This window comes from Gadus macrocephalus, chromosome 9 (assembly GCF_031168955.1).
Source record: "Gadus macrocephalus chromosome 9, ASM3116895v1".
NCBI lineage: Eukaryota > Metazoa > Chordata > Actinopteri > Gadiformes > Gadidae > Gadus > Gadus macrocephalus.
In genome coordinates, this window is record NC_082390.1 from 10,174,772 (window position 1) to 10,187,168 (window position 12,397).

Genomic DNA, 12,397 nt, shown 5'->3' on the forward strand with positions numbered 1-12,397 from the left:
GCATCCTCAGCATCAGCACTACTAATGAGCTCTCATTCAGTCTCCGGCAGGGCGCAGGGCAGGAACCATCCATCGCTCAATGCACCAAGGTTTGTGATCCTTCCTAGACATGTGATATTATCCAGAAACACACAGCGACTAGGCCTAGAAAAGGAGTCATTATATACAATAGAGGAGCCAAGTGCAATAGCGTCAGACATTCTGCGGACTGGATTGTAAAACCAATGACTTAACTTTTAGTGCAACTTTAAGTTTGGTTCGGCGTTGTTAATCATTGCTGTTGTGATGGGAAAACCTTGCTGTGTTCCAAACTATTTAGCGATTTACTTCTTAATTTACTCATTGATTACTCAAGGGTGGACGTCAAATTTGGTGCATCATGCAACCGAAATTATATTTTTAATGTATATATTTAATGCAGCAGCAAGATGGGTCGACTTAGATTGGTTTAAGTGTTGAACTGCATCACAAATTAAGTGTTGAACAGCATCACATATTAAGTGTTGAACAGCATCACTTAATAAGTGAAAGTGTAGCCCCGCCCCCGTGACGTCACGCTGCTCACCAGCGGATGTGATGGCGACCAGCTCAGGTTCAGTCTCAGGTCTAAACTCGGGTACCACCGGCTGGTCTATCTAGACCAGCTCATCGACCAGGGGGGTACATGTCGTCCGAGCCGAGCGGAACCATGCGGACGAGGAGACCCGAGGTGGGCGAGCAGCTTTAGCTTAAGCATTAGCATTAGCCCGTGGGAAGCTAGCGAACCCAACGCTACGGGGGCTACCTGGTAAAGACCACTATCATTGTGTTGTGATGCTCCGGTGTGGGCCCGGGGTGTCTGTCCTCCGGGTCTGGCTCTGGTCCTGGTGAGCAGGGCTGGACTGATGCTAGGGGGGTCGCACGGAGCTGCTGCTGCTTTTAAAGGATGCAATGCTAGCAATGAAGCTAGCTGTATTGAGCTCTGTATGTTACCAACGCTGTGAGCTATTTATAACATTTATCTGTGGTCTGATCTCATGCATTGGGCCAAACGTGCGTCTTTGAAACAGAGTTTGAACGCATCTCTGTGCAGCAATGTGGTTGAGTTTCCATGGTGCTTGAACGCATCTCCGCGGCGTTCGAGTCAGATCCGTTTAAACCACCATCAGTGGTGTGCAGGTGAAAGGGTTCGCTCAGTTATGTAGGAAAACATTTTGAGTTGTTCGTGTCTCCGACCAACAGCAGGATGGAGGCGGCGGGGAAGTGGAGTAAAAACGTGAAGTTGGAGACCAAGCCGTTCCTCAAGCACCATGGCCGAGTTGGTGAGACGAGTTTCATACCTTAATGTCTAAACTTACATTCAATGTAAATGAACAATGAAGTAACTTCGAGGTGTTTCTCTACTACAGCCGTCGCCAAGAACCTCTCAGACCTCCTCAGGACCTCCTGGAGCCTGCAGATCCCCTCCCAATGTGCTGGTAGGTCTAACCTCCGCTTCCCTTCTCAGTACCTCAAGGTTAGTGCTATACAGTCGAGAGATGTTCTGGTACACATTTCCACCTCCGAACGCAGCATAACACCGTAGTGTTTGATGTTCTCTGCCTGTGTAGTAAATGAGTCATGTGACGGTATTGGATCGGCACACGGATTTGCGTACTCGCCGATATCCGATACGCAAACATGCATTTTAGGAAGAGTATCGTAGGAATTTCAGATACTGGTATCGGCATGGGAACAGCGCAGTCTGTCTGAAACCCCAGTACTCATCCAATCAGAAGGCAGTATTCTAATGCCCCCCCCCCCCTGCCAGGTTCTTGCCCGGACCTGATGATGAGCAGGACTGAGCCGGCTGACCCGGGCCCCGTTGCCATGGCGCTGACCCCGCAGCTGCCCCCCCGGGCCCCACGGCCCCCCCGCCCCCACCGGCCCCTCTGCCTGTCAGTCTCTTCCGACAGCAGCGGAAGGTTCCGGGCCCTGGATTCCCTGGAGTGGAGGAACAACCTGAAGGCCCAGGTAACACACACACACACATATATATTCACACAACCTTAAGGCCCAGGCAACACACACACACACACATATATATTCACACAACCTTAAGGCCCAGGCAACACACACACACACACACACACACACACACACACACACACACACACACACACACACACACACACACACACACACACACACACACACACACACACACACACACACACACACACACACACTTAATAATTGGCATACTCCAAAAGTTTTAATTTGTTACTCATGAATGAGTATACATCTGAGTTTTGGCTACAAATGCGATTTATTTATAAGTGCAAAAACAAGAACATTCACGTTTTTTATCCTGACTAAAGCCTCGTAAGGAAAGCCTTTCTCGTAGATCGCACCATCTTTCCCCGTCTTCTTTAAATGCAGCTGCATTACCGTCTCTCCCATGATGGTCAGCATCTCGCGGATTTCACTGTCACTCCAGTTAGAACTCCAGAGGTTGATGTGGCTGCGTTGTCTCTGTTGTAGAGACAACGCAATATTACCTCTTCCAAGTCCCGCCCCGGGAACCACAGAGCCGTTTAATCACATTCACATCAAAATGAAACCGCCAATATGTGTAGGTGCGGGGGGGTAAATTGGGGTGCGAGATCAGGCCGGTAAATGACCTCTGTCAGTGTAAACGCGCGATCCATGCCGGGAAAAAGGTGTGCATAAGACGGGCATATTTGGCTGTGTAAAAGTGTTTATATACACATACATGCAAGCATACATACACACCACACTGGTCTACAGGGCCCAGGATGAGACGTTCTCCTTCCTGTTGCAGATGGAGCAGGCCCACAGTGTGGGCGCGGCCAGCAGCACGGGGTCCCTGGAGCGGGCGTCCCTGTTCTGTGCGGCGGGGGGGTCGGCGGGGGGCTCCAGCCCCGTGGAGGTCCTCCAGAGGACCAAGTCCTCGGGCCGCTTCTCCCTCTTCTCCCCGCCGTGGAACAGCAGCTCAGAGTCGGACTCCAACCCCCCGTCCCGCACCGGCTCCACCAAGCTTCGCAACTACAGCCGGCGGGCCGCCACGGGCCCCGCGGGCGCCGGCCGGGCCCCCGACCCCGCCCCGGGGCCCCCGTCCCCCCGGGCCTCCCCGGGGGAGCAGGTCCAGTACTCGGAGCCGGTCATCTCCAAGGTGACGGACTACATCTTCGTGGGGAACCTGAACGCGGCGTACAGCGGGCGCGCGCTCTGCAGGAACAACATCGACAGCGTGATCGACACCAGCGGCAGCCCCGCCCTCAGCCTGATCCCCTGCACCTGCTCGCGGCGCGCACGCCACTCCTGGTCCCGCCTCAAGGTGGACATGGAGCTGGCACCGGGCGACGCCCCCACGCTGCAGCAGCGCTGCTTCCAGGACATCAACGGGTGCATGGAGGCGTCGGCGGAGAGGAAGAAGCGGGTGCTGGTGCACTGCGGGGACGGCTCGTCGCTGGCGCCCACCGTGGTCATCCAGTACCTGATGGTGAAGCACCACATGCGGCTGCTGCCCGCCTACGAGCTGCTGCGCTCGCGACACCCCCTCAACATCAGGGAGCGTCACCAGGACGTGCTGGTGGCCCTGGAGCGCACCCTGCACCCGGGGGGGGGCATGGCCCCCGAGGGCTTCAAACAGGCCCTCTCCCGGAGGCTGGCCTGGACCTGACTCCTCCTGGCTCCTCCTGGTTCCTCCTGGTTCTCCTCCTACTAACCAGGAGGAGGCCTCCTGTCTGACCCGCCACGGTCGGGCCGGTGTACGGGCAGCGTGGGTGTTTGTGCTTGCGTACGGTGATCGTTGTTGTGAAGTGTTATCTGCAACATGTCCCTCCTCCTGCTCCTCCTGCTCCTCCCCGGGGGAGAGGACATGCAGTAGGCTTGATGTGGAGGCTGTCTCCGGCTCTGTGGTAAACATGTCTTTGGCGTGACGTGCTCGGTGTTTAATATCAGTGGAACTCAGGAGACTGTTGATGTCACTCCAGGGTGGGAGACTCTGAAGGACCCCAGTGGCCGCCCACCGCGGGGCCCGATCACAAAGAAACAAACGTAAGGACGTGAACTGCTCTTCCAGAGAAGAGAATCCTTCTTCTTCCAGAAACACATCGGTGTGAACGCTGTTGTTCTCTTTGGTGTGGACTCTTCGTCTTTAACTCGTCTCGCAACTATTTATGAACTCTGACAGCCATCTATTGCAAGAACGAAGTTTGCACAAGCATAGCTTTTAAATGCCTCACCCCAGCTAGGCTCACCCATGGGCTGGGGCGAGGAAGATGAAGGTGAGGAAGGAGCACATCGCTAGGCTTCAGGGATTCTGCTCAAAGATGAGTTGCAGAAATGTCCAAATGCACACGCTCTAGTTGTTCTGTTGTACTATATCCCCCTTAATGATGGTCCAAACCAGATGGCCAACCTGGGTACCCTGGATTGGGTCATCCCAGATTGATTGATGATGTCTTGAGGCTGGTAGATGAGTTACTCTAGTGTGCGTAGGCAGTCCTGGTCGGATGGGCCTTGAGCCCTCAACCTCATCCAAAACCCCAAGTTATCAATTCTACCTTGGTAGATTATAATAGGATTTAAAGTAGAACACTATTGGCCTTTTGAATCAGGTGTAGGATCCCCTAACCCTAAGTCAGTGGTTCAGTGGACATTGATTTTCTAATGTGGTCTCTGACTGTGGGGAATGTGTGTTGTCTAAAACCTGTAACCTGAAAGTTGTCTCAATGCTACGCATATCTATAGGGACTGGAGGGAGTAGGGACATAGGAGGGAGTGTGTGAGGACTCAGTGGGGACCTAGCTGTGACATAGGAGGGATTGTGTGAGGACTCGGTGGGGACCTAGCTGGGACATAGGAGGGAGTGTGTGAGGACTCAGTGGGGACCTAGCTGTGACATAGGAGGGAGTGTGTGAGGACTCAGTGGGGACCTAGCTGTGACATAGGAGGGAGTGTGTGAGGACTCAGTGGGGACCTAGCTGGGACATAGGAGGGAGTGTGTGAGGACTCAGTAGACTTGGTGGAAGTGTAAGGACTAAGTTGGGACTTAGTGAGGGCTTGGTGGGAGTGTTAGTGGGGTTAGCCCTCACCCAGTGGGGGACTGTATGATGAGGTAGTGTTAGTGGGGACCCATTTGGGACTGTATGATGAGGTAGTGCTAGGACGTGGTGGTCTCCAGTGGCTCCCGGAGCCAGCTGTACGGTGCCTTGAGGTGGAGAAGTACCCGGACGTGAGGTGATATTTGCACACTGTATGCATTTCATGGGCATTGACTTTGATATTTTCCACTATTTGTGTAAATGTTTCCTATTGACTTGTAATGAAGTGATTCTTGCAGCTTTTCAGTTTGGTGCTTTGGTGGTTGATTTGATTTCATGTGTTCTCGTGGTTCTGCTGTTGCTCTCGATGGCTGCTTGTTGTTGTAGTGAACACATGATAATTTCTAGCAGGTCTCTCAGGTGAACTCATAGTGGCCGAATGTTTCCACGAATGCCATGTGACCATGTGAAGTGTTTTCTAGTCACCCTGCAGACGTACTGTGAAACTAGTGGATGACTGTTTTGTTTACTCCAATGTTTTGTTAACTATTACTAATTGAAAAACGATATAAAATGAAGTGAGAAACGTGTCAGGAATTGCTTTCATTTATTCACCTTTACATTACATTTGATCTACGAGGTCTGGATTGTACAGAAGAGGATAAGGGCCATATGGGATTTTTTGTCCCATGAGTGCTGAGGATAAATTCTAAGTATAAATAATGAGTTCTGAACTTAAACTCCAAAAAAAAAAAGAAGATAATCACATGGTTCCCTAATCCCCTCCATAGTATTGTGATCAAGATGTTGAATCTCTATTAAAATAGCTAACGTCAGGGTGTTCATTCCAGCCAATAACAGCCAGTACTGCCCACTATAGTACTGAACACGGTTACTCCAATCCAGTAATACCTGTCAGTACTCTGATCAGGTAGTACTCTGATCTGTCATTACTGTGACCTGGTAGTACTCTGATCTGGTAGTTCTCTAACCTCGTAGTACTCAGTACTCTGCCTTGCTTGTACTCTGACCTGGCAGTACTCTGACCTGGTAGTAATCATTCCTGTACTGTGAAACTTGAAGGACCCAGCAGAGGTCTCCTCCAGGCAGGAGGAGGAGGTGAGGGGGTGAGGACGGTGGGGAGGTCTACCCCAGGGAGGAGGAAGAAGTGAGGACAGTAGAGAAGTCTCCCCCAGGCACGGGGAGGAGGAGGACAGTGGAGAGCTCTCCTCCAGGCAGGAGGAGGAGGAGGAGGACAGTAGGAGAGCAACAGGTAAGGTCCACTCCCATCGCATTCTCTGCAAAATGAAACCATAACTTGATTGCTATTTAAAGGACTACGCTAAAAACATATCAACACTGAAGTACGTCTCATTAAACCATCTATGGTTTACAGATCAGGCCTTGGTTTGATCCGACAGTATGGTGCAGGCGGAGGTCACTTGAAGTTTTAATGTCTGCGTTCGGCCAGATACACCCCCACCACCTCCATCACCACCACCACCACCTCCTCCTCTCTCTCCCCCCCCCCCTCGCCTAGCGGCTGCTGTTGTGGTCCGTCTTTCACCAGACCCCCTGACCCCTTGGACCACTTTGAAATAATGATATTCTCCCACCGTAACTATTATTAACCCCCGCGTCTTCTCCACGCCTGAGAATAGAGAACTACAAGATAATGCAAACCATCAGGGTTTGGGAACTAGTTTTTGATCTAGTTTGTGATCTAGTGTCCCTCCACAGACGGACCAGCAGATCACAAACCCTGGTCTTAATCCGTTGGACCATCTAAAGGGTCCCCCTAGACCAGCTCCTGGACGGGCTGGGCGGAGGCCGGCCAAGGGGGACGGAGAGGCTATTTTTAAAGGTGGGGGTCGGATGTGGTTGGAGGCTCTGGGCGGGGCCACTAGGTGATGGAGTTGCCGGGCGGGCAGGGAGGTCATAAATACGTAGCTGAGGTGGTTCCTCCGGCACTCCTCCAGCCTCACCGCCGCGCTACACCTCCTGACGCTCAGATCCACACCAGGTGAGCTTCCTCTCCTCCTTCCTCTTCCTCTTATACTTTCTCTGCAAACCCAGAGGCAGAACTCCACCCAGATAGGGGTTAGGAGTCTGACCCACATGGGCAGTAGGATGCATGTCCAGCTCTACCCAGATGGGTGTAGGTAGACGTAGGTCAGTACCTTTTGTAGTTCCAGGAGTCCAGCTCTACCCAGATGGGTGTAGGTAGAGCAGGTCAGTACCTGAGGTGGTTCCGGTCCAGGCTGGCTTTGCGGCTGCGGGGTTGTTGATATGAAGACATCCCAGATCACTGGGCTCTGTATTGATAAAGTTATTTGATTGTGAGTCCTTGTATTTCATGTTTAAGTGGTTGAATGTTATTCAGATGTCTTAAAATGCATGAAAACATGTATCCTAGCTAGCTCTATGGCTCTGTGCGTAAACACTGTTTATCTTCTATATGGGAACCTTTGTCAACATGAAAACCCTGGTGAGCGATCAGCAATTAACACAGTCCAGCCAACGGAGAAGATAATGTTACTAATATAATGCTACCAAGCTGATATTAATCTGTTATTATAAGAGGTATCCCTGGATAAACAATCATATTCAAGTTTATATTAAAGCAAATAAAATTTACATGAAACATAATATCGCAAAATATAGGTCAATTACCAAGATCAATTTTTTTCAGAAATTACTTTTGGTAATATTTAGGTCCAGTTGATATTTTAGATACAGCCATTTCTATTCCATTAAGTGGATAAGACATCATGACCGAGGAGTTGAGGTTCATTCCAGTCCTGAGGAGGGGGTCTGTGGTGTTTGGGTTTGGCCCCCATCAGAGCCCGCTAAGGGGGGGTCTGGGGTGAAACGTGGGTTTGATGCCGGGTTAAGGATCCGGAGTACAGTCGTGTGTGTGTGTGCGTGTGTGTGTGTGTGTGTGGGGGGGGGGTTCTGGCCTGGGGGTCCCACCCGGGGCGGGTAATCCCCCCTAGAAGACGGAGTCCTTTGGACATCTGGGGGGGGGGGGGGTCTTGAGGGCGGGCCCCTGGTGGAGCGGGTGGAGGTCCTCTCAGATGCTGAGGGAGGAGGTGGTGTAGAGTTTCCTCTAAGTGGAGACTTCATCACCACGGAGGACAGGAACATTCCCGGGCGGCTTCTTGGGGGCCCGCATTCTGTTCTAGAGGCTTCTGTGCTAATGGTCCCTGTTCTGCTCTGTTCGGTTATAATGGCCATTAATGTATTCTAATCCCCATAACGGTTCTCTCCTTCTGTCTACTCTCCTTCTGTCTGCTCTCTCCTCTGTTCTCTCCTTCTGTCTGCTCTCCTTCTGTCTGCTCTCTCCTCTGTTCTCTCCTCTGTCTGTTCTCTCCTTCTGTCTGTTGTCTCCTCTGTTGTCTCCTCTGTTCTCTCCTCTGTCTGTTCTCTCCTCTGTTCTCTCCTCTGTCTGTTCTCTCCTTCTGTCTGTTCTCTGCTCTGTTCTCTCCCTCTGTCTGTTCTCTCCCTCTGTCTGTTCTCTCCTTCTGTCTGTTCTCTCCCTCTGTTCTCTCCTCTGTTCTCTCATCTGTCTGTTCTCTCCTTCTGTCTGCTCTCTCCCTCTGTCTGTTCTCTCCTTCTGTCTGTTCTCTCCTTCTGCCTTCCAGGGGTACAGTAAACGTTGCCAAGATGTCGGAGTAAGTCATGTTCTTCTCTTCTTCTTCATGTTCTTCTTCATCAAATGTCCGTCAGGAGTTGAGTGTTTCATGAGAGTCAGAGAGTCAGACGTGTCGTGCTTAATCCAGCTACTAATGTTGTGGAATACCAAATGTACTGTTTTTATAAATATAATATTTATTACTTAATTCTTATGTTTTAACTTCAATATCAAATATTTGTTCTTTTAGGAAGAAGATGTCATCCAGTCGCAAGCATCATCTCAAGGTAAAGTAAAGTCGTGTTCGGGGACCATCCTAATGTTCTCCAGACCATCGTGTGGTGGTCATGTTCTCAGACCATCGGTATGTTCTCAGACCATCGTGTGGTCGTCATGTTCTCCATCGTGTGGTCGTCATGTTCTCAGACCATCGTGTGGTCGTCCTGTTCTCCAGACCATCGAGTGGTCGTCATGTTCTCCATCGTGTGGTGGTCATGTTCTCCAGACCATCGTGTGGAGGTCATGTTCTCCATCGTGTGGAGGTCATGTTCTCCATCGTGTGGTGATCATGTTCTCCATCGTGTGGTGATCATGTTCTCCATCGTGTGGTCGTCATGTTCTCCAGACCATTGTGTGGTCGTCATGTTCTCCATCGTGTGGTGGTCATGCTCTCCATCGTGTGGTCGTCATGTTCTCAGACCATCGTGTGGTCGTCATGTTCTCAGACCATCGTGTGGTCGTCATGTTCTCAGACCATCGTGTGGTCGTCATGTTCTCAGACCATCGTGTGGTCGTCATGTTCTCAGACCATCGTCATGTTCTCAGACCAAGGTGTGTGAGGAGCATTAGGCTGAGTCTCCTTCTCCCTAGAGCTTGATGCTGGCCATCGGTAAAGACCTCCTGGAGCAGGAGGAGAAGGAGCAGGAAGAGGAGAGGGAGCGCTACATGGAGGAGCACTGCCCGGCCCCGATTCTCCCCAGGACCATGCAGGAGCTGCAGGTTCACCTCCTCTTCTGCCTTGCTCCTCTGTGTTGGCTCGTGGTGGTAGTGTCTTCTTGATGTGTTGGTTGTGTTCATCTGTGTTGTGTTGTTTTGTAGCAAGAGTTGTTGTACTGGTGGAGTGGATTATGGTGTGGATTATAGGAGACGTGCAGTAGTGTGTGTTATAGTAGGTGTGTGTGTTTGTGTGTGTTATAGAAGATGTGTGTGTGTGTGTGTGTGGGAGTGTATTGTTTGTGTTATAGGAGAAGAGTAGTAGTGTTTCTATTCTGTGTTACAGGAGGTGCATGTGTCTGTGTTACAGGAGATGTGTAGCAGTGTGTGTGGGTTATAGGAGATGTGTGTGTTACAGGAGGTGTGTGTGTTATAGGAGATATGTAGCAGTGTGTGTGTGAAACAGGAGGTGTTTTTGTGTGTCTGTGTTACAGGAGATGTGTCGAGGGGTTCATCACAACATAGAGGAGATTGATGAGGAGAGATACGACCTTGAGATGAAGGTCAACAAATGCAACAAGGAGGTAAAGTCATCTCCTAGCCCCTTATCGCCTCGTCTCCTCATCTCCTCAATGCTAGCATGACCAGTCCCCGGTAGTACCAACACCATATAGATCTTTATATATATATATATATACATATACACGTATCTATACACGTATATATATTGATAGATATAGATCTTGATAGATATAGATATGGATATAGATATATATAGATATTGATAGATAGATAGAGCTTGATAGATATAGATATGTAGATCGATATAGAGAGAGATAGATATGGATAAAGATGAATAGTTATATCTAGATATATCTAGATCTAGATAGATATATTTCACGGGGCACTACCACTGGTGAGTCCCAACAGTTCTTGTCCTCCAGATTGAGGACCTGAACATCAAGGTCCAGGACCTGAAGGGGAAGTTCAAGAAGCCGGTTCTGAGGAAGGTGCGCATGTCTGCTGACGCCATGCTGAAGGCCCTGCTGGGCTCCAAACACACCGTCAACATGGACCTGAGGGCCAACCTCAAGCAGGTCAAGAAGGAGGTCAAGGAGGAGGTGAGGAGCTCCTCAGATGTTTAGATGGTCCTAACGTTCCTGTCGCTGTTCCTGCCCCGTCCGTCGGTTTGAAGTCTGGTTAAGCACTAATAACTTGGGTTTTAAAGATGAAATTAAGATGAATATTCTATTGTTCTTATTATATCATATGCTCTGCCATGTGTCACTAAAACTTAACATCTCATTGAATTTAAACAGTGTTTAACCAATTTGTTCAGTACCTCTAGTGAGTGTATTATATTATATTATATTATATTATATTATATTATATTAGCGAGTGAGAGTTGTCTAAATGTCTGGGATGTTTCTGGTCTGAAGGACAAAGATCTCCGGGACGTCGGGGATTGGCGCAAGAACATCGAGGACAAGTCTGGCATGGATGGCAGGAAGAAGATGTTTGAGGCGGAGGCCTAGACCCCTTCGTCTTCATCATCTTCATCAAGATGATGAAGCTGATCCCAGCGTATTATGTTGCTTCGTCTTAATATCTGTCTTAGAAGAACGTCAGCGAGTGTATGTCCCAGAATTAGCAGATTTTCATATTCAATCCATTGTGAAAGTATAATTTAATAAATGGTTAACGCTGCTTCACGGGCCTGTATGTGTCAACACCACTATAGCTAACGTTCAGGTGAAGTACCGCCGGTCAGGCAGACAGCTTGTGAACAGACCTACACCAATTTTAACACTCTTTAAATTGACGTAGAGCGATGGGAGTACAATGTGGTGATGCGCTTCATTGAATCCACCTTAGAAGTTATGACGGCAAATATGTTAGATGTCAGATGTGAGTGTGATCAGCCAATATAAGCCGAAAATCTGCCTACCTGTGTTTTAGTGACTCGACTGAATCTGGTGTTACTGAGTGGGCAGTAGGCTACTTAAGGGATCAGACTTACACTTTGAAACTGGAATTAGTTTAAGAATTAAAATCCACAGATTTTCAGTCTCTGAAGCTCCTGAACAGCTCCATTTTCTGTGGTAGGTCACCTTCATGTCTCATCAAGGATATCTTCCATCTTATGCTTTAAACAGACTAATTAATATCACTATTCGTCTTCAACAGGTGGTGCGAGACCTTTACCCTCCAAGTCCTTCAACCTCAAGAGAAGTGCCTCATCCTCCAAGAGAAGAGCCTCACCCTCCATGAGAAGAGCCTCACCCTCCATGAGAAGAGCCTCACCCTCCAAGAGAAGAGCCCCCCCCCTCAAGAGCCTCACCCTCCAAGAGAAGAGCCTCACCCTCCAAGAGAAAAGCCTCACCCTCCAAGAGAAGAGCCTCACCCTCCAAGAGAAAAGCCTCACCCTCCAAGAGAAGAGCCCCCCCCCTCAAGAGCCTCACCCTCCAAGAGAAGAGCCTCACCCTCCAAGAGAAGAGCCTCACCCGCCAAGAGAAGAGCCTCACCCTCCAAGAGAAGAGCCTCACCCTCCCAGACCTTCATCCTCCAGAGCTTCCATCCTCCACAGACCTGTCTCCAGCCAGACCCCTCCAAGGTAGGCCCCTCACCCATTTGCTCAGCCCGTACGTTGAACTCCTTTGATTAACTTGTTTCCTTAAAGGTCAGTTCCGTCACGCTAATGGAGGGTTTAGTGAAACCAGGACGGACCGGGACGGTAGTCTGATCACCTAGAGCGTAACAGTCCTCATGGTGTTAGCGTGTTAGAGATCAACCAGAGCCT

The 12,397-nt window shown here is 49.8% G+C and overlaps 2 protein-coding genes across 3 annotated transcripts; both read left to right on the plus strand.

Moving 5' to 3' along the window:
• The first annotated feature begins 519 nt into the window (after positions 1 to 519).
• Positions 520 to 5,620, plus strand: LOC132464319 (uncharacterized). 2 transcript variants are annotated; one of them, XM_060060635.1, is made up of 5 exons: positions 520 to 787; positions 1,222 to 1,301; positions 1,389 to 1,457; positions 1,790 to 1,992; positions 2,804 to 5,620. In XM_060060635.1, the coding sequence occupies exons 2-5, from the start codon at positions 1,226 to 1,228 to the stop codon at positions 3,662 to 3,664; spliced, it is 1,209 nt and encodes a 402-aa protein (XP_059916618.1). In that variant the 5' UTR covers positions 520 to 787; positions 1,222 to 1,225; the 3' UTR covers positions 3,665 to 5,620. The 2 variants fall into 2 exon arrangements, with proteins under 2 accessions (XP_059916618.1, XP_059916617.1); XM_060060634.1 differs by having other exon boundaries at positions 522 to 709.
• Positions 5,621 to 6,936: 1,316 nt separating this feature from the next.
• On the plus strand, positions 6,937 to 11,304 carry tnni2a.1 (troponin I type 2a (skeletal, fast), tandem duplicate 1). The gene is made up of 7 exons (XM_060060653.1): positions 6,937 to 7,053; positions 8,675 to 8,704; positions 8,915 to 8,951; positions 9,535 to 9,663; positions 10,092 to 10,181; positions 10,542 to 10,718; positions 11,037 to 11,304. The coding sequence occupies exons 1-7, from the start codon at positions 6,941 to 6,943 to the stop codon at positions 11,130 to 11,132; spliced, it is 672 nt and encodes a 223-aa protein (XP_059916636.1). The 5' UTR covers positions 6,937 to 6,940; the 3' UTR covers positions 11,133 to 11,304.
• The last annotated feature ends 1,093 nt before the right edge of the window (positions 11,305 to 12,397 follow it).